General features: G+C 32.7%; 3 protein-coding genes across 3 annotated transcripts; 2 read left to right on the top strand and 1 right to left on the bottom strand.

The window, feature by feature from the left end:
* The first annotated feature begins 1,971 nt into the window (after window positions 1–1,971).
* HA9 (H[+]-ATPase 9) lies at window positions 1,972–7,204 on the top strand. Its single transcript, XM_085747567.1, has 14 exons — window positions 1,972–2,099; window positions 2,456–2,575; window positions 2,687–2,785; window positions 2,877–3,014; window positions 3,142–3,456; window positions 3,713–4,039; window positions 4,196–4,315; window positions 4,459–4,581; window positions 4,661–4,765; window positions 4,852–5,161; window positions 5,356–5,870; window positions 5,975–6,148; window positions 6,266–6,448; window positions 6,705–7,204. Exons 1-14 carry the CDS (start codon window positions 2,058–2,060, stop codon window positions 6,981–6,983), a joined length of 2,850 nt encoding a protein of 949 aa, XP_085603693.1. The 5' UTR covers window positions 1,972–2,057; the 3' UTR covers window positions 6,984–7,204.
* Window positions 7,205–12,607: 5,403 nt separating this feature from the next.
* Window positions 12,608–15,655, top strand: LOC146951565 (uncharacterized). The gene is made up of 5 exons (XM_085747566.1): window positions 12,608–12,900; window positions 13,009–13,196; window positions 13,310–13,421; window positions 14,356–14,742; window positions 14,942–15,655. Exons 1-4 carry the CDS (start codon window positions 12,785–12,787, stop codon window positions 14,546–14,548), a joined length of 609 nt encoding a protein of 202 aa, XP_085603692.1. The 5' UTR covers window positions 12,608–12,784; the 3' UTR covers window positions 14,549–14,742; window positions 14,942–15,655.
* A 2,592-nt stretch (window positions 15,656–18,247) lies between these two features.
* LOC146951564 (putative receptor-like protein kinase At1g80640) lies at window positions 18,248–21,806 on the bottom strand. The gene is made up of 10 exons (XM_085747584.1): window positions 21,644–21,806; window positions 20,733–20,903; window positions 20,122–20,369; window positions 19,904–20,036; window positions 19,739–19,802; window positions 19,548–19,644; window positions 19,359–19,458; window positions 19,079–19,197; window positions 18,896–18,985; window positions 18,248–18,804 (listed from the first exon to the last, which is right to left on the bottom strand). Exons 1-10 carry the CDS (start codon window positions 21,726–21,728, stop codon window positions 18,652–18,654), a joined length of 1,260 nt encoding a protein of 419 aa, XP_085603710.1. The 5' UTR covers window positions 21,729–21,806; the 3' UTR covers window positions 18,248–18,651.
* Window positions 21,807–22,710: the final 904 nt, after the last annotated feature.

Here is a 22,710-nt window from a genome sequence, read left to right as displayed (position 1 = left end):
CAAACATGTTTATGATTTGTGCTGATACAGTTCGGATTATATAATCCGAACGGTTTTACCTTGAAAAAGGGTGTTTAGGGGGTTTCCGGATTATGTAATCCGGAAACATCATGTAACGCGCCCTATTTTTGAAGTTTTCGGATTACAAAATCCGAAAAAATCCGTAACTCCATTTTTCACCCTATAACAAAGAAAAACACCATTCCGGATTATGAAATCCGGAAACCTCAAGGGCATTTTTGGAAAAAACACAGGGCGCGCGAGAATCCTATAGGGTGGGAAAAGTAATACTTATATAGGAATGGTTAAATATATTTTTGGTCCATACAAAATGGGGGCCTTCTAAGTTAATCCTTATTGTTTTTTAGTCTTTTACTTTTATACACCAATTTTAGTCTCTGCTTAAATCAAATTTGTTTAATTATCTTTAAACTCTTAAATTTTCGAATCTTTTACGTTGACATGTTTAGAACGCCATAAAAAGTGTATTTATTAAAATTTAGAATTTAATAACATGAGCTGAATTAAATATGAGTTTTTTAAACGTTAAAAATTCAAAATAAAAGTATTGAACCTAAAAATTGAATTTTAGGTTTATTTTTTGCATTAAAACTTTTAAAATAGAATTTTTAATATCTAAAATTCGATTTTGTATGAATTAAATATGAATTTTAAAAAGAGCGTTAAAAATAGAATTTTCATATCACTAAGGCTTTGTTTGCGAGTTTAGAGGGGAAGACTTGGAAAAAACAGAATGAGCAAGTGGAAGAAATCAAGTGGAAGAAATAGAGGAAAATGGGAGGGGAAGGCTTTTGTGGTTAACTTTTCTTCATAATACTAAACCCTTCTCATTTGTGGGGAACTAAAAAAATTATATTGGAGGAGGGTTTTGGGAGGATTTTGGAGGGTTTATATTAATTCTTCAAATTTAATCTATGTTGTTATATTATTTTTAAAATAAAAAATATAGTAATCATATGCAATAATTTAGCATTCTCTAAAAAACCACTCTTTTTAAATTTTTTGAAAGATTTCTCCATTTTCCCTCTCCTCCAAACTGGCAAACAAAGCCTAAATGGCCCAAAGGTCAAGTACACTAAGATCCTCTTGTGTTTGAATTGATTTGTTTTGGTTCAATTTTTGTTGTGATGAGCCAAAAAAAAAAAAAATTAGACAGCTTAGCAAAACTCATACACGAAGTACAATTGTCTGGTTTTTTAATTTGGTTTATAAATAAACTGGAGGACCATCTAAAACTTAAACACTCAACCACAAGTACGAGATTCTAGATCGAAAAAAAAGTGTCTGGTTTAACAATATGGTCATTATCACATTTTTTTTTTTTGAATCAGCTTATATATAATGAAATGCCAAGCACAAGAAGTGCAAAATGGCAACATTATCACAATTGAGCTAAGGTAAGTGCATAAATTTCTACAAAATGAAAGAAAATTAATTGGGCAACATTTCCACAAAATGTTTATATCACGAATTTATAGCTTATGGCCACGACGAGTATATTTGTTAGTCTTAATTAGTGTCAATTACCTATTACAATGCACGTTGTATTTTTCAAATGTAGTGTGTAGTTAGATCTAAGGACAATGAATTGCCACATGCATGAAGCAATATAAGGGCATGAGCAAAGTCAAAACAAACACCACAAGTCTCGCTGCTTCACTACTATAATTTGATTTTATTATTTAAAAAATTAATTAATTACATATTTGAATTGGTTATTATTGGTTAAATATAACAAAAAAAATTAAAGAAATTAATGTAAGAAAGAGAAGAGACCAAGTTTGTTAGTGAATGAGTGACAATGAGTGATTTTAGAGTTAGAAACTCACTCACACCATTGATGAATGAATGAATGATCACTTGTGTGTATTACTTACTATTCTTTTCCTTATATATATATATATATATATATATATATATATATATATATATATATATATATATATATATATACATTTACACATCTACTTTAACAACTTGGTTTTTCTTAAACAACAAACATTCTCTCCTTCTAATTAATAAGGAACAACAACAATATGACAAGCCTGGAGGATATTAAGAAGGAGGCTGTTGACCTCGTAAGTTTTTTTACTTTGTGAATGTTTGGATTGACGGTGAAGCGTAGCGTTAGAATCACGATGAATCATTATGATTTTGGTAAAAGCCATACTGTAGAGCTTCAACAAAATCATGATGCCACCGTGATTTTGACAAACTCACCGTTTGTTACATTTTTTATTTGTTACAATCTATGTCAACAACAATAATAATTTGAGAAAATGATACGATTTATTATAATTACATGTGTCGGTGTCATGTTGATGTGTTGGACACCAGACACACCTTCGATCAGAAGCGTCACTGTTATAAAGGTTATAAGTTATATTAATTCATTTTTGTTATGTTATTAAAATGCAATGTGGTTGATTTGCAGGAGAGAATACCTGTTGATGAAGTGTTTCGAGAATTGAATTGTACTAAAGAAGGTCTCACTAATGACGAAGGCCAAAAGAGGTTGGAAGTTTTTGGACCAAACAAATTGGAAGAAAAGAAGGTAACCATCCATCGTGCAACTAATCTACAATTGCTTTTTTACAAAATTTCTTAATTCATAACATTATATGGACCAACAATGACTAATCTTAATTAATTTGCACTCAAACAGGAAAGCAAATTCCTGAAATTCTTGGGCTTTATGTGGAATCCCCTCTCATGGGTCATGGAAGCTGCTGCTGTCATGGCTATTGCGTTGGCAAATGGAGGGGTATGTTCTTCATATGATTAGGCTATTACATGGCTATTGTTATATTTGATTTGCTTATGTTTTTTACTGTCTTGTCACTTGTAACATACAGGGGGAACCACCAGATTGGCAGGATTTTGTTGGAATTATGGCCTTGCTTATCATTAACTCAACCATTAGTTTTATAGAAGAAAACAATGCTGGAAATGCTGCTGCAGCACTTATGGCTGGTCTTGCTCCCAAAACCAAGGTATAATATTAGTCACATTGTCCCTTGTTTAGGACAAGGTCTTGCTAGCTCACAAGAATGTTTAGATTATTTATTTTATCTGAAAGGTGTGTGTGACATGTTACTCTATTTGGATGGTAATTGACAGGTTCTGAGAGATGGAAGGTGGACTGAGCAAGAGGCTGCTATATTGGTACCAGGAGATATAATCAGCATCAAATTAGGAGATATCGTTCCAGCCGACGCTCGTCTTTTGGACGGAGATCCTCTTAAGATTGATCAATCCGCACTCACTGGTGAGTCCTTGCCTGTTACCAAGAACCCCGGTGATGAAGTCTACTCCGGCTCTACTGTAAAGCAAGGAGAACTCGAGGCAATTGTAATTGCTACTGGTGTGCACACTTTCTTTGGTAAGGCCGCTCATTTGGTCGACAGCACTAACCAAATTGGTCATTTCCAAAAGGTACTTAACTCTTACTCTTCTGACTTCAATAATGTTGCAACATTTGTTCATTAATATATGCTGATCACTACTTAAAAAAGGTTGAATTAATGACGAAAAATTAGTACTGAAGTGAATTTTGCTTAATATATGGAAAAAGTTGGATCGACGACGAACTGTGATTCTAATGTTTCCTTAATATGATTTTGCTTTTGCTTACTTTTGTTGCACTTTTAGTACTGAACTGCAATTTTATGTCTATGGCTATGATGATCAGGTGTTGACAGCCATCGGTAACTTCTGCATTTGCTCAATCGCTGTGGGAATGGTCATCGAGATTGTTGTCATGTATCCGATTCAGCGCCGCAAGTATAGGAGTGGAATTGACAATCTATTGGTGCTTCTCATTGGAGGGATTCCTATTGCAATGCCAACAGTTTTGTCAGTTACAATGGCTATTGGTTCACATAGGTTGTCTCAGCAAGGTGCTATCACAAAGAGAATGACAGCCATTGAGGAAATGGCTGGGATGGATGTTTTATGTAGTGACAAGACTGGAACTCTAACATTGAACAAACTTACTGTGGACAAGAATTTGGTTGAGGTAAGCACGAGAAAGATAAATCACTACTTAAATGATTTAATATTCACTTTATATGTTTTTTGTAGCATAAATTTAATGTTTTATCAATAACTTGCGTTGATGTCGGATGGTCGTTTGTTTAGAATCATTTCATATATTTTTTGTCCATATTTGTAGGTATTTTCGAGAGATACCGACAAGGACATGGTAATTTTGCTTGGAGCAAGAGCCTCTAGGGTGGAGAACCAAGATGCTATTGATGCTTGCATTGTTGGAATGTTGAGTGATCCAAAAGAGGTTTGTAACTTCTAGCTGAGCGTTCGAACTTTAGCATTGTGAAATCTACTAGCTAGGGTGGTTCTTGAGACATGCATGAAGTTTTGGTAAATTATTTTATAGATATAATGACTGTGAAAAATTTCTTATGCTGCTTTGTGCAGGCTAGAGAAGGTCTTACAGAGGTGCATTTCCTTCCCTTTAATCCAGTCGACAAGCGTACTGCCATAACATACATAGACACTGACGGTAATTGGCACCGAGTAAGCAAAGGGGCACCGGAGCAGGTAAACAAATAGACCTTTCACCAGTCATATTTGACATCTATCGTTTCACATGACAATAAATTTTTTAATTTCCTTTTAGATTATTGATCTGTGCAACCTTAGAGAAGATGTGAAGAGGAAAGCTATTTCCATTATTGATAAATTTGCTGAACGCGGTCTCCGTTCCCTTGCTGTTGGCAAACAAGTAAGCTTTTCTTACTTCTATTAATGATGACTCTTGATTGAATGAATCAAAATAAATTTTTATGAGGAATTATGAATACTTTTTAGGAAGTGCCAGAAAAAAGCAAGGAGAGTTCAGGAGGACCGTGGACGTTTGTCGGTCTATTGCCTCTCTTTGATCCTCCAAGGCATGACAGTGCAGAAACCATTAGACGGGCACTCAATCTCGGAGTAAACGTTAAAATGATTACCGGTGATCAGCTAGCTATTGGAAAGGAAACCGGTCGAAGGCTCGGCATGGGAAGTAACATGTATCCTTCATCCTCCCTCCTTGGCGAGCACAAGGATGCATCAATTGCTTCGCTTCCAGTCGATGAGCTTATTGAGAAGGCTGATGGATTTGCTGGTGTCTTCCCTGGTAATATATACATAAAATTTGTATTATTGGTTTACTCTGGACTCATAAATAAGTAAAAATGTACATGTATCTGGTCCAAAAAAAAATACATGTATACATGTACTTTTTTTGCTTATATTCAAGTCCAGAGGGAAAGTGAGACAAGAGTACTAATGTATTTGAGTTTGAATAATGCGAATTCATTTGAAATGCAGAACATAAATATGAGATTGTAAAGAGACTCCAGGATAGGAAACACATAGTTGGGATGACAGGAGATGGTGTGAATGATGCTCCTGCATTGAAAAGAGCAGATATTGGAATTGCAGTGGCTGATGCAACTGATGCAGCTCGAGGTGCATCTGACATTGTCCTCACGGAGCCTGGGTTGAGTGTTATTGTGAGTGCAGTCCTCACAAGCAGGGCAATTTTTCAAAGAATGAAGAACTACACGATATACGCAGTTTCCATAACAATCCGAATCGTGCTTGGATTTATGCTCCTTGCTCTAATTTGGAAATTTGATTTCTCTCCTTTCATGGTTTTGATCATTGCCATACTTAATGATGGTACTATCATGACCATTTCAAAGGATAGAGTGAAGCCATCTCCTATGCCAGATTCATGGAAGTTGAAGGAAATTTTTGCCACAGGCATAGTGCTTGGTGCTTACCTTGCTGTTATGACTGTTGTCTTCTTTTGGGCTGCTCATGCATCTGATTTTTTCACAGTAAGACTAGCAGATTTTATATTATTTTCCAAAATTTTGTAAAATTATCATTTCATTTATTTTCAGCCTTCATTCTTAATCTATAAAGTGAAAACTATTTGTAGGAAAAATTTGGAGTTCATTCTATCAGGGAGAGCCACGAAGAACTCACAGCTGCTATTTACCTTCAAGTGAGTATTGTAAGTCAAGCTCTCATCTTTGTTACACGCTCGAGGAGCTGGTCTTTCGTCGAACGTCCTGGCGTCTTTCTTATGGTTGCCTTTCTCATAGCACAGCTGGTAAGTATTTTTTTTGTTCTTAACCATCCCTTTTAGGGGAAGGGGCCCTGGTAATCCATAGTTTGGAATAATTTAATATTGTTAATTATTTATGTTATCTCTTTGTTATGGTATTAGATTGCCACACTGATAGCTGTGTATGCAAATTGGGAGTTTGCAAGTATGAAAGGAATTGGATGGGGTTGGGCAGGTGTCATTTGGCTCTACAGCATTATTTTCTATATCCCTTTGGATGTCCTTAAGTTCGTCATTCGATATGCCTTGAGTGGCAAGGCATGGAACAATATTACTGAGAATAGGGTAAACTCTCAATATCAATGTTATATGAGTTAAAGGGGCATGCAAATATATTTTACATTTTACACCGACAAAAGATAAAAACTCATCACTTTGTCAATGTACTTAAAGGACTTGGATGACATGACATAGTAGTTGACTATTATTGAATGTCAGTGTAAAATTATGTCCTTTAAACTCATATTCTATAACAGTATTAACATTATATTATGATTAATTTCTAATTTGTGTTTCTATCTGACCATGTAATGTAATGCAGACTGCCTTCACCTCAAAGAAGGATTATGGAAAAGGAGAGAGAGAAGCACAATGGGCCGCAGCTCAACGCACACTACATGGCTTGAATCCTCCGGAAACAGAACAAGTGTTGAATGAATCTAACAACTACAGAGAATTATCTGAACTTGCAGATCAAGCAAAGAAACGTGCTGAAATTGCAAGGTTAAGGGAGCTTCACACACTGAAAGGACATGTTGAGTCTGTTGTAAAACTCAAGGGACTTGACATTGAGACAATCCAACAACACTACACTGTTTGAGTGATGAGAATTAGATAGATTTTGAAGAGAAAATAGATTGATAGACAATTCAATATATGCCCTTGTTATCTTAAATTCACATTTGAATTTAGAAGAATATACAAGGGCTTTGAAATAATCCAACACTTGGAAATTGTGCAACATGCACCAAGGTTGAGGTGTATACAGATACACCAGATGTTTTTTTGCCGATGTTATTTCAATTTAATAAAGCTTTCCTATCTTTTCTTTTTGCATTACTATGTATCCTGCTATTCTGAGTTATTCATGTTTTTTATTTTTCTTTAGGGGAATTCAAGTATGTTATTTTCTCAACAGAAAATAAGTATAACAACAACTAGGGTTAAATAAGATGTTTCCTATATAAAGCAATGGTCTAAATATAAACTGGTTTTTGCAAATATATGGTGACTAAAGGTGATTTAGGCAAACCCATAATCATACCAAACAAACATGCATTACGAGCCATAACTAATATATTGTGTCACCAATAAAAAAAAAAATTTATTGTTGTTCACTTTTGATATAAGTCTTTCACGGTTTTGTGCTTTGTAGAAGACATTTCATTGGATTCAAGAGTGTGGATGTTGTTTATAAACTACTATCGACTTTTATTTCCAAATAATATGAGACTTTAAGGTATACTAACACAATAGTTTAAAAGTAGTTGATTTTTACTTCTAATAGTGACTAAAATGTGTAATGTTTTTGGAGGTTAAATATATTTTTAGTCCTTGCAAAATCACAAGCTTTTAAATTTATGATTAAAATTTGAACTTGTAACAATGACTAAAATTCAAATAATTTTTGGAGGTTAGCAAGTCCCAACAGTTTTCCTCAAAAAAAAAAAAAAAAATCCCGGCAGTCATGCAGTCAAACATCATCAATCATTCCATCTTGATCAGTCGGCCCACAAAAAAAAAAGATTTAATTTTTAATTTATGACTTCAAATATGTTGAGATTAAATCAAAATCGTCTAGTGACTACATCAAATTCTAGTCCAAAAAAAGTCGTTTTCCTTTTTTTTTATTGGTCAGGTAGTCTAGTGACTAGAACTCACATTGTTTTGTTCAAGGTGAATAAATGGGGTGTACGGAGTTCGAACTCAGGCCCCTGCATATAACAATGTATGTCCCTACCAACTGAGTTATGCTCACGGGACCAAAAGAAGTTGTTTTCCTATTAACATGTGATAATGACTTATATTTAATGTGAGTATCTGTCCTTATAAATGAACATTGTGTAACCTCTTTAAATTAATATGGATCATCCTTAGGCAAATTACTCATAGTCAGTTTGTTCAAAAAAAAAATTGTTTCACAGTTTAAAAGTTGATAGTATAAACCGGTAGTGTGTTCATAAAATCGTAGAAAGAGTTTCACAATTCAAGAACTGATAGTCAGGTATACATTTAGAATCGTATTTGATTTAATATATTTTAAAATACATTTAGAATCGTATTTGATTTAATATATTTTAAACACCCTAATTTTATACTGTTGTAAATGTTCCTTTAAAAAAAAATATTGTTGTAAATGTTTCTTTTTTACAAAAATATTGTTGTAAATGCTAGGAAGACAATTTTTCTTATAGAAGCTTCATTGACAAAGTTTTTTTTTTTTAAAGAGATTGACAAATTATTGTTGACATGCCAAAATAATTCTTTCACATGCATACTGACTTATCAATTTCTATATAGAAAGAAACATCGTTTTTGACAAATATAAAAAGAAACATGTTATTATGTAAAATGATTTTGACATTAACATGATCAAGACATAGAACCGTTTACTTTGTAAAAGTATTTCCAAATAAACTTTTAAAGTGAATAATTTTGATAGTGGAAATAAAATGTTAATCAGCAACATAATTTGACATATATAAGTGGTAGATGCTTCTTTAAAAAAAAAATGGTAGATACTTGTGTCACTTAACCATTTGATCTAGAATTCGATTTCTAACTTGTGTGTATGACAAAATATTTATTGGAATAGATCAACTCTTTAAATTGATTTCAACTGCATTGAGGGAATTAATCTCGACTGCACGCGAAGGATTCTCAAGTTTACCAAAGAAAATGTTAGATGTTAACACTTATTAAAAAATGACAAAATTAACTCTTTTGACATTTTTATTATTTACAGAAATACAAGATAATTGTTCATTTTAACAATAACAATTTTGTTAATTATCCATCTTGAGGATAAATTTCCACATTTTTTTGCTACAAATTTAAAAAACAAAAATCAGATGGTAAGTGAAGGAAATAAACTCACATTTAATATACAGATGCAATTTCTATTTATGAGAAAGATTGTACATATCCGGCGAATGACTTCTTACTAAATAAATTACTAAATAAACAAAAAAATCGTTAAGAACCATAGCATTTCGCGATTCATTGGTAAATCTACTTTGATTCTCTATCAACCAAGAATTTTGGAGCATTACCATGGTTAAAGCTAACCAGTTTGAAGTTTAGACGCAATGTAGTATTCTTTCTACCACTATGCTAATACGGAAATTGGAATATTTTCGATATAGAACATATTTAAATTTGAATCTACCACACCAATTCGTTATGTATGGATGATGAGATTCCATTGATACAGAGCCAATGTAACACCCCGTTTTCCCAACGTAAAAATTTCATAATTAAAAATCAGAGTAATTTAATTTTAACGGAATGTTACACTTCTTAAAAATTCATAAACTGAATAAATAGCAATTTATTCTTCAAAATCATTTAACATAAGCAATTCAAAACTTCACAGCGGAATTAGTTCATTCAACATAAAAAGTCTTTGGCACGCAGGCCTCATCATAAAAATCTCAAGTCTTGTTCAACATTTATTCATAAAAATCCATAAGTAATACGTAAGGAATAGAAATAGAAGACATAATCCCATCCCGTTACGTATCAGAGCACCTAAGACACACTTGTGAGGAGTCCACTCACGACCGCAACTAATCCTGGTTACCTACAAGTTACACATACGAAGAGCAACATTTCCAAGCAGAGGGGTGAGATTTCTCAAACAATAATATTAAGCATATAAATCATATAAAGTACATTCAACAACTTAAACATCTTATAATTCATTAATCATATCTAACAACTGAAACTTCCTTAACTAGTGTCATTATCTTCTTATATTGGTCGTAAAATTATCTTAATACTAATCATAAAAATCTTCATATATTATCAATTACTAATCTTAACATCATCGTATAACATCAAATAATAGTCTTCAACAATCATCACATAGCATCAATATTAATCACAAACGTCACCACATTTCATCAAACATTATTTATAAGCATCAACACCTAATATCAAATATAATCATAAGAATCATAATGTAATTTCACATAAGTATTATTATCAAAACATAGCATTACCGAAAACAACTTCATAATCAAATTCGTAATCAACTTCATATATCAACATAATTATAACTCACGTAACATCTTATCATAAATCATTCGTCTTCATTCATCATAGCACTTCATTAATAACTTATCAACTTGACATCTTAACAACTTGACATCTCAACATCTTAACAACTTCGACTCAACTATGCAACTTCTACTTCTTAAATCATCTTAAATCATCTTAGACATCTTCATTATGCATGTGATACCACCAGGGCATTAAGCCCTCTTCTCTAAGTCATAAAGGACCTGTCGGGCATTAAGCCCCCATCTCTAAGGTCATAAAGGACCTGTCGGGCATTGAGCCCCCATCTCTAAGGTCATAAAGGACCTGTCGGACATTGAGCCCCCATCTCTGACTATGCAACGACACAAATCTAATGCAACGACATAACTTTCGTACAACTTAGACAACTTCATGAACATCTATGACATCCTAACTTCTTGACATCTTGACAACATAACATCTTAACAACTTGATGACTTCATAACGACTCGACGACTTAACAACTCTTATCATCTTAACGTCTTAACATCTTAACATCTTAGCATCTTGACAACATATGGATCACATAAATAATTCACGTCATATCATAATATAACAATATCAAATGATAATAAACAACATCTTAAAACATCATATTCATCAATCATAAACAACTTCATATAACATCGTATTTAAACATCGACAATAATTCACTATGTATCTTTGTAAAAACATAATAAATTATCCACAACATATTTTCATATCAAACCAAAGCTACTGGAAAGATATCACAAATATCAACAACTTTCATGTTTACAACAAAGATCAATTCAAAATAGAAACATATGAACAAAACGCAAAAACATGAAACTAAGAATGTTGTCACCGTACAATTTTGCTAAGACCTCCATGTAGTATTTTCATCATAACTCAAAGACCAAACATCATTTTCACATCAAACCAAAGTCACTAGAAAGCTAACAAAATTATCTAAAACTTTCATGTTTACGCCTAAGACCAATTCTGTACCGATCAATACCAGTTTTCATTTTAAATTCGGAAAAGTTGTGCTGAAAGTCCATAAAAATTCACTGTGACCTACGTGCAGTAATTTGACCATAACTCAAGTTCTATAAATCGTTTTGACGTGAGACCAACGGCATTAGAAAGCTAACATCCATACCTACAACTTTCGTGTTTACACCTAAGACCAATTCTGCACCGATCAATACCAGTTTTAATATCAAAATTCGGGCAGAATGCAGATTTTCTTCAAGTTTCACCTTATCCCATGGTGCTAACCTCAAAACTACTTCCAATAATCATTATCTAAGGTCTGTACACAATTTCTACATCAATTCAACAAGTATTCATCATCTAAATCATCAAATCTCTCTCAAAACCCAAATTCTCAAATTCTCACAAACTCTCCCCAACTTGTTAGATGTAATCTAATGATTTAACAACTTAATATTAATGCAAGATAGTCTCACCCTCACCTTAGATTAATTCCTGAATCAGCAGCAACGTTCTTCTTTCCTAAGGTATTTTCCTCTTCTCTTGACTTTTCTCTTCTCTTCTCTTCTTTCTTGTTCTCATCTTTTCCAAAAAGCGGTTTAAGGTAAACTCTTTCCAACCTAAGCTTCTCTATTTATAATACTAAAATATTCTTCCCAAATCTATTTAGGCCCAACAACTTATTCTTCTTTCTATTCTAACCTCCAATTTTACTTACACTAATAATCCTCATATTCTAATGAATAATATTTCTCTACTAAATATATAATAATACACCAAATAACAAATATATTATGCTAGTAAATACAAACATATAACATAACAAAATATCACTCAACAAAATATATTAACTAAATTATAAAAAGACATCTAATCTCAACAAATCATATATCTCTCATATACATCATATAAATATATAAATATATTCTAAAACTAATTAAAATAATTAAATAAAAAGGAGGGCGTTACAGCCAATCGGTCTTTTTTTCTCTGACAGATGGTCAATTTCCATCATTTTCAATTTACGTAATTTATTTATTTATTTAACTAATTTCTTGATTTCCATCATTTTCAATTTACGTAATTTATTTACTTAAATAAATAATAATTTCTGATAGTGGACCTATTAGCTAAAGTTAATATTGGTATGACCCATTTTCAGAACTATCTTACCAAATGGTACATGTAATCTCCCATTTATGTAATTTCTCAGTTTCTTTTCAAAAAGAAAATGGAATGAATTTAACTTTACTGTACAAACCAGAAGATTCCCTAATGTGAATAAAAAGACAAGAGATATCTTAAGTAAGGAAAAGACCAAAAACACCCTTGAATGAATGATAGTGTAAATTTAGGTACTGCATGAAATTTCAACTATTTCATTCTGTTATTTGCACAGCTGAAGTCTGTTTACAGCAGCATCATACACAATACAAAACATGGACAAGAGCAATAATTCTTCTCACTCCACCTTCAAGGTAATAATTTTTTTTCTTCATTTTTTTTAATTAAAATAAATAATTGGGTATATGAAAAATTGTTTTTTTTTTTAAAATTGGTTGAATTGAAATTCTTATCTTTTGCAGAGTAAACCGAACAAAAGTTTATGCTGCAAAAATGGTGAAACCCAACTTGAATAATCAAATGAAAATGGTTGAAACTGTTGAAAGCATTGTTCAAAATCCAGTCTTGAAAAACATTGATGCTGTCCAATCTTCAGTTTCATCTTCCAAAGAGAGTGTCATTTTAGGGAAGACAACAACTTCAGATGAAGGTAAACTAACCATTAATTATTGCATGTTTTCCAAAAAAGTTCATTTTTTTTGTATTTTTTTTCTTTCTTGTAAAAATGAGAAAAATGAGTATTTTGGTATTATTGTTTGTTAGGTATGAAGAAAGGGTGTGGTAGATCAAAGCTGTATGAGACATGTGCTGTAAATCATTGGAAGCCTCCTGTGTTTGAGTGTTGTAAAGAGGAAGGACCATGTCATTGCATAATGTAAGTCTTTTTATTTATGAAAAATGAAGGGAAAAAAAACTATGGTTATGATGATTGAAATGAAATTTTCTATAAGTGGTATATTTTGTGTGTTGGTAGCTGCAAGTTTATATAAATCAGAATCAATATAGCAAATAAGTGACATTTTCTATTTTGATTTATTCTTTTATTTTTTTCGCTGTGCGATTATCGAACTTAAGTCACCAAGGTTGAAGAGCAAATTTTCAACCAAGTGATTATAGGGAAACTGGCTTCTATGTTGATTTCTCAGCTGTAGATTTCAAATCAGGATTTTGTATATAAACAACTTACAACTTAGGTGCATAAGTTCTTAGAAGATGCATAGATTAGTGGCCTAGTGCCCACACACCTATGAAGCACTCAAGCACATACACTCCTCGGATTAGGCGTCCCGGTGTCGGACAGGTGTCGTGTCCAACACCGACACGACACTGACACATATAATTACACTAAATTATGTGATTTTCTCAAATTATTAACAGTGTCGGCATGTCAGTATGCGTGTCGTGTCCGGTTTCCGTGTCCATATCCGTGCTTCATAGCCACACACAGACACGGAGAGGGGGAAGGGTGGAAACCTGGGATCAAGCCCAGATACCTGCATAAAACGTCCACACTCCGAAACACTAGGCTCTAACATCTTGTAGATTTATTTCTGTTCATTCTTGTTCACAAGATTATTCCATTGCATGTTGGTATCCAGCTAAATCTTTTGCAATATTAGTCTTAATATAACGATTTATTGCTATGAAAAGTTGTTGAATTTCTTATCCAGATATCAACCAATATTTGTCTTATTGCATGACTTTCCTATTATATTTTGCTTCCCTTTTCTACAATTCATAATGAAACTTGAGGAAATACAGTCATAACTTTTTTCTTGTTCTCAGTGACCAATTGATGTTTTTCACAGGTTTACATTCAAGGTTATTGTTGAAATGGAGACAGGTAAAGCTTCTAAAAACATAAAGACAAGTGAAGTAACCAAAAACATTGTAGAGGTTTATGGTGCTCCTCATCAAAAAAAGAAAATGGCAGCAGACAATGCAGCCGAGGGTGCATTGTGGTACTTAAAGCATATAGGTTTTGTTTTGAAGAACAAATAAATAAAGTACAAATTATTGTATTATTGGATATCATCAACAGCCAAGGCCTCTACTGCCACAAAGTTATTTCATTCCTCGGTAATGCTATCTAGACTTGGTTGCCAATAATCAGAAGACCATGCTCTCTTAGGAGAGCCTCTTTTTCCTGCCAAATCTGTCTTCCTCTTCCTGTTTGCTGTATTGCTATCACGAAGGTCAGTGCTGCTCGATGATGTTCTTGTTTCCTTTGTTGCATTACTGGCATTTGCTTTAGTCACGCCTCCGTTAAATAGGCGCACAAAAAATTTATCATACGATAAACCGCCATTTGTTTCATTAACATCTACACTCTGATTTCTAACATCCGATCTTGTTTCTGATTTCTTGCACTCATTTTTTGAATGTTGCTTGTAGCTGTTAGATTTCTTAGAAATGCTTTTCTTCCTGAAGATACAACAAGTAGAGATCATACTGTCATCTTCCTTCGCTGTGCGGGATTGTGTGTTTCTAGTTTCGTCAAGTAAAGAACCGATTGTCATTTCACGAGCAGGAGAAGGAGAGTTCCTTGGAGAAAGACCTTGAAGCTTTCGTATTGTGCTTATTGGTACTACATAGAACTTTTGTCCAAGCATGAGCACCGTGTCTGGTTCAACAACTGCCCATGGTTGCTGAAATACAAACGGATGCGCAACACAGCATCTCGGGTTGCGGCACATGATCTCAGCTGCAGTCACAGGTCTGTCATGAACCTCAACACGACCACCGGGATGGACAATCCGAAGAAGCATGGTCTTTGTATTATTAGTACAAATCCAGCTTGAAGATGGCATGGTTTCTATGTCACTTGGGAGTAGGAAGATGATAAAGTGGGAGAGAGCTTCTGTAACCTCATTGGGAAGGTTTGGAGAGTATAAGTAGCTCATCAAGGTCAACGGAATAAAACAAAATTACAAGATTTATAGTTTACCTTGTCATCATCAAAAATACTCTTCTCGGTCTTTGGCTGTTACTGATATCAATCATTGATACTATCGTTACATTTGTTTCCCATCCTTACATTGTAGATTTAATTTGTGTGTATGTTTTTCTCTTGTTTAAATTTACTGTAGTGCATTTGTTTCCTACTAATCATATCTTTTTTCACCGTGGAACTAAAAAAGTTTCATAGTAGATGCCCCCACTCCTTTGTTCAAAAACATAAGCATTATCTTAAAATATAAATAATGAGATTATGAAAGATCTTAGATAGGCATTATGTCATAATGCAAGTTTAGATTCACTAAGTTTGACGGAATTACGATGTATCACAATGATTTTGACAAAAGTTATCTCTGTAGCTTCAAGGAAATCATGGTGTCACCATGTTATTTTGTCAAACTAATTGATTTCAAATTGTCAAACAAATTGATTTCAAAGATGCACTTAATGATAGACGTGACTTAAATTTGATTTTCATTACCAATGTAGATATTTTAGCTAAAATAGTATCACAAGTATCCTAATTACTCCCTTCATCGCATTTTAGGTGTTTCATTTGAGTTTTGCACACTTTTTTTAAAAATGATTAGTTGTGTTGATTTCAACGATAAAAGAAGTTTCATCGACTAAAATACCCCTTACTAATAATAGTTAATGGAGCAATTACTAGGTCTGTTGAAACATTACCCTGCTGTGGAATTCCGGCCAATAAAAAAATGGAGAGAGGGTGAAAAGGAGAGAGAGAGAGAGAGAGGATTTTAATGGTCCTAATTAAAACGAGAGGGTGTCCAGTGAAACGTTCACCGGAGAGAATCCTTTCCCTAAATAAGAAAGGGTATATTAGTCAAAAAATTAATAAATATTACATTGATATTAAGGGACAAATAATTTGACACAGAAATATTGTCAAAGAAACGCTAATAATAAGACAGAGAGTACTAGATAATCCATTTTAGAAGTTTTAGAGTATATTCTCAAGAGTGGTGATACATGTACACCCGCATGTGACAATACACTCCTTACACCCACACAAAATTCTGACATATAGCAACCTGAACCCCACACAAATAGAAGAGAAAATGTGGTTGTAAGATGAATTTATCAAAATGTCCCTAGTACATGGGGTGTGTGAAAAAAGGGTGTTCATGTAACATTTTACTATTCTCTAAGTTACTACCTCCGTCCCAATTTAATTGACACAATTTTGTTTTGGCTAAAGTGCAACTTTGGCCCCCTATCTTCCAAAAAGTTGCGATTTTGGCCCCCTAAGTTTGAAAACTACAATTTTGGTCCCCTATGTTTTAGCCCCTTTGCATATTTGGTCCTTTTGGTCAATTTTGACTAAGTCAACGCATACGTGGCATGCCACGTGCGTAATTAATTAATTAAAAAAATAAAAAATCGAAAAAATCAATTTTTAAATTAAATAAATGAAAAAAATATTAAAAAATTCTGGAAAAATGAAAAATAATAAAAAAAAAATTAAAAAATTTTGGAAAAATGAAAAATAATGAAAAAATAAAAAAATTTAAAAAACGAAAAAATATTACAAAAAAATGAAATAAATTCTTGAAAAATAAAAATATTAATAAAAATGATTAAAATAACGAAAAAAAATTCACTGAAAAATAAAAATATTAATAAAAATGATTAAAAAAACGAAAAAAATTTCACAAAAATTCATGGACAATTCCAAGAATCACTTATTCGAAAAAGTAATGTCATGGAAACATTCATTTCCCTAAAGAAGAAATATGTACCAAATTTGTGGCCAAGTTGTATTCTCGTCGGTGTTTTTGTGTATACTATTTTCGTTTCCTTGCGCCTTTAGAATGTCAAATTTTCAACATTAGAAAATTCTGTAAAAGATTCTGGAAAAAATTTGGAAAAAAATTTTGGAAAAAAATTCTGAAAAATTTCGAAAAAAATAATGTCAAATTTTCCAGATTTTTTTAAAAAAAATTTCGAATTTTTTAAAAAATCTGGAAAATTTGACATTATTTTTTCGAATTTTTTCATTATTTTTTAATTTTTTATTATTATTTTTTTCATTTATTTAATTTAAAATCTGGAAAAAAAAAATTATTTTTTAATATTTTTTTCATTTATTTAATTTAAAAATTGATTTTTTCGATTTTTTATTTTTTTAATTAATTAATTACACACGTGGCATGCCACATATGCGTTGACTTGGTCAAAATTGACGAAAATGACCAAATATGCAAAGGGGCTAAAACATAAGGGACCAAAATTGTAGTTTTCAAACTTATGGGGCCAAAATCGCAACTTTTTGAAAGATAGGGGGTCAAAGTTGCACTTTAGCCTTTTGTTTTTCACACATATTAAGAAAAATGTATAAATAAAGGGGAAAGTGGAATATATTGTATTGGGAATGATAAAAGTAGTATTATTTAGTGTTATATTGTATTGGGAATGATGAAAGTTGTATTGAAAATTGAAATGGGTCAGTTATTTTAGGACACTCTTTTTTAGAAAATGGATCAGTTATTCCGGGACGGAGGGAGTAAGAAATAAATTCTTTATTGGGAAGTGACTAAATTTCCTTGAAGTTAATGACCATATAAAACAATGAGACACTTAACAAGGTTTTCGGAGGAATTTCCCATCCTATGTTTGTTTGCATCCATGGAAACCAAACTACAATAAGTCAAACATTCCAAATCGTGACCCACAAGAAATTCTCTGCTGATACTTGAAAAAGCAAAGTCTGGATAATATTCCTTTGTTTTCTAACTCGTTCTTGTTGTTTCCCCAAAGTTTAACTTGAAAACAAATTTTGAATTTACATACCCTGTCCAAAATGAAATGGAATAAATACATGCTTTGTTACATTACATAAAAGGAACAAAAGGATGACCATCTAGAACAAGATGGCTACTATTAAAATATTCCTCTTTGAAATAAATAAAAAATGGTTAAACAAAGTGCTCAAATCTATGAAGCACGGACACAAACACTGACACGTCGACACCTATAATAATTTTAGAAAATGACATAGTTCAAAGTAACCATATGTGTCGGTGTTGGGCACCGACATGTGCTCGACACTGGGACAATGTCTAATCCGAGGAGTGTTTGTGCTTCATTGGCTCAATTACTACCATAGAAAACGCAGTTTTTTAAAATCATTGAAGATTTTCCGAGCCGATTGGTTCTGTAACTCTGAGTGACCCTCCAAGCTCTAAGGGTACCAAAGGGATGAGAGAGTGCAGAACATCTGTTATTAGTGGCCTATAACTTGGTTCAGCTTGCACACATAGCACAGCCACTGCAGCAACCTGTAGAGTAGAATGTTAGATGAATTAAGAAGTACTAGCATTTATCACTCAGCATTAAAACATGTGATTACAGTACTTCTATTCAATGAACCTGATATAAATGCTTCAAATCCATTGTATTTTGGATAACAGGATCTAGAATACTTGGAAGCTTTGATCTGTCAGTTAGCTGAGGCATGGCCTATATATTGAATTTGAAAGAGTCTTTAACCATAAAGTACAGCAGAACTTAAATTTTCATCCATATTCTCCATTATGTAATACTAATACATACCCATGAAACAAGAGATTGATATTGGTCTGAGGACATGTTCTGCATTGGTTTTCTTCCGGTAAGTAATTCTAGAAGGACAACACCGAAAGCATAGACATCGCTCTTATCAGTTAGTTTACCTGAAAAAAATTACCATTGTTAAATTTTGTTGAGGAAAAAGAAAAAGAACAAAATATCAAGTTCCATAGTTCGAAACGTCGAGTCAAAGTGTAAATATAATCTCATGCACCTAATCGGTATTTTGCATTATCACAATTGAAAAACTAATACTAATATATACCATGTGATATGTACTCGGGTGCCACGTATCCTAAAGTTCCCGACATCTTCATGTTCTTGTGTTGCACACCAGATGCTACAGCAAGTCCAAAATCTGATAGCTGAATCACAAAACTCAGTATAAATGTAAATATAGGTTTTACTATTAATTGACCACATGTGAGCCTAATATGTCAAAGTATAATCCAACCTTGGCATTAAAATCAGAATCCAGAAGAACATTGGAAGATTTCAAGTCTCTATGAACCACAGGAGGATTGGAGTGCTCGTGGAGATATTCTAATGCTCTAGCAGAAGAAATATGTGTATCAGTCATCATAAATAAAAACTAATGGTATTCTAGTATTAACTACTTTAGCACTATAAGATTCACAGACTCACCTAGCAACATCAATCGCAATTCTTAACCGGATATACCAAGTTAAAGACGATCCACGAGTAGGCCCTACAATTGTTAATACCAATGAAAAAATTATATATTGGTTAAATTCCCCAAAAACGAGATATATTTCCCTCTTTTCTGAATCAACATTAATAAAAATGTACCATGCAATTGAGATTCCAGAGAACCACTCTCCATGTACTCATAAACAAGAAACCTTGATTCACCGTGAATACAATAGCCTAGGATTTTTATGATATTCTGATGCCGAATCTTGCTCAACAAACTCACTTCATTCTGCAAATTCAGTGCAATAACTAAAGGCAAATTCAGTATGCAAGGAAATAGTGCACATCGAAATCTAATTGTAAAGGATCATCACCTCAAATTCTCTATCAGCATTACTGTCTGCTTTCTTGACAGCAGCCTGGAAATGTTCATCGAAACGAGCTCTGTAAACAATTATAGAACCAGTCTCTCCCATGATATTATCTGCGGAAAAGCTGTTTGTTGCAGACTCTAACAACTGAAAGTCGAAAATAGCAATTGAACTCTTCTTATCAGCCATTCTTGAGTAGTTAAGTTTAGCACTAACAGCGCTTGAGGTTTCCTTTTCCCCTTTTGCAGCCTCTACATGTTCAAAAAATAGATGAATGAGTGACATAACAGGAATTTTCTGTGCCTGCATCACCTCAGCTCGGTGAAAAAAAAGTGAATCACTGATTTAGTCTTTAAATTATCGGTGTAAGGCACTTAACTAAAATTCAACATAATCACAGAAATTGAAAATCTTCTATACAATAAACTTTTACGGACTAAATTAGCCGACAGAAAAAGACTAATATAATCAACAATTTTTTATTTCAGGAATCATGTTAAAATTTCGTTAATTTTTAGGGACTAAAAAATTGACTACAAACCGATAAGTGATTCACTAAAAATAAAAAAAGAAGACAGAAATAAAAGTTTCACGAGTGAAAACAGACATAATACCTACAATTCCATTGCTTTTACCAGTGGAGCTTGTTAAGTTTTTATGCCGCCGGAAGAAGATATACAATAAGAACACGAAGATTCCAGCAAGAAGAGCAGAACAAGCAATTAGTCCTACTAGAATTCTCTTATTCAAATTCTGATGGTGCACTATTCTAACATCCTGATTTCCTGTATCATTAATTATTAGACAATTCAACAGATCATTAAGCACCACATTCTAAATCAATGTATAGATAAATTCACATAAAATTAGAGTCCATTTGGATTGGCTTATTTTTTTAGCTTATGCAAGCAAATAAATAAGCTTTTATGTGCTATTCATAAGCCTGTCAACAACGTAGTTTATCAAAAAACAACTTATAAATTGACATAAAATTTTATTTATTTGCATAAGCTATTTTTCATATGCTCAAAAGTAAGTCAATCCAAATGGACCTAAAATGATGATAGGTTTTACAAGCCATGAAATTGACGCTTTATTCAAATTTCGCATATTATTACATAAGTTGTGAGATCTTCAAAGTCAAAAACAATCTTGTTTGATATGAAACTAAGACCACTTCATGATTTTCCATAGACCACTTCAATTGCAAGAAAGAATGTATTTTTCAGAAACCAAACTTGTGAGTTGTACATATCAACAAAAAAATTGTCACATCCACCACAATGAAAGAAAATTGATCAAATCATCATAAAAATAAATAAATAAATAAATAAAATAGATAGTTAATGGAGTATAATAGTATGAAGTAAGAATAAATTTGTCCACGTTGTTACAACCTAGTAGTTTGACGGTGAAAACATTTTATTTGGAATCTCGGGCTCGAACCAAGGTTACCACATTTCTTTTAGGATGTGTTGCCAATAATGAAATAAAAAAAAAACAAAAAAAAATTAGAATAAGTTACCTGGAGCTTGAGCTTGAGCATTTGCATGAAGAATTGTTGAGGAAATAAAAATGAGAATGAACAGAAGAAGAAGAAGAAGATTCATTTTGTTGGAATAATAACTTGTTGTGTAGAGAACCTTAATTCTTTTCTGTTGTTAGTTCAATTTTTGAATCATGATTCTGTTTTCACAAATGGACAAAGCCTTTCTTTCATAGAAACCGATAAAGCGCTTTTTTTTTTTTTTTTAATAATAATCCATTTTATTTCGTTTCATTTCGTTTCATTTCATTTCATGAATGAACTATAATATAAGTTGGTTGACTCATTCATTCATCAATGTACTCCCTTCGATCTCAAATGTAAGAAACTTTTCACTTTTTAGGTTCATTCAAAATTGATGTATGTGGTCCACATACATCAATTATTGAATGAACCTAAAAAGTGAAAAATTTATTACATTTGAAACCGGATAGAGTAATGCAGTAACAAGAGAGAGAGAAATAAAGGCGCAACATGGAACATAAAGACACGTGGCAGTTATTTAAAGGTTAGAGAGAGTTTCAAAAGTTATTGAGAGGAAAGGGTTTTGTGAGGGACCTGACCTCATTGCAATGCAATGCACCCCATGTTGATGTGGGTCATAATCATTCATACTACACCAACAACTTTAATGTGCTTTGCCCTTTTCTTTTTCCAACTCTATTGAAAATGAAACATTGAGTAAGAGGCCTTTAGATCTTTACCTCTTCTTTTTCAAATAGACAATAGAGACTTATCAATCTCACTCATTCACGGTCCCCTTGCTTGTCAAATTGGTAGTTGATAAATCATATACCTTTTAGACTTTGCCATTTGACATTTGATACCTTCACTTTTTGGGTTTTACTAAATTCTTAATACATATTGTTTGGAGGTAGAATTTTAGTGACATTTACCAACAATGTAACATATATAATAGAGGTCTGAGTGTTTATGGTTTAAGTTGAATGAATGACTTACATTTTCCTTGTTGACCTTCTATTTTTTAAGTTAGATGTGGACTCTTGAGATCCATCATAGATCCCGCACATCAGTAAGGTCATCCA

The sequence above is a fragment of the Medicago sativa genome, chromosome 2, assembly GCF_051527215.1.
Source record: "Medicago sativa cultivar Bolivia chromosome 2, Bolivia_mono, whole genome shotgun sequence".
Classification (NCBI taxonomy): domain Eukaryota; kingdom Viridiplantae; phylum Streptophyta; class Magnoliopsida; order Fabales; family Fabaceae; genus Medicago; species Medicago sativa.
The sequence above is the reverse complement of the archived record's forward strand: the minus strand, read 5'-3'. Positions and strand labels throughout refer to the sequence as shown.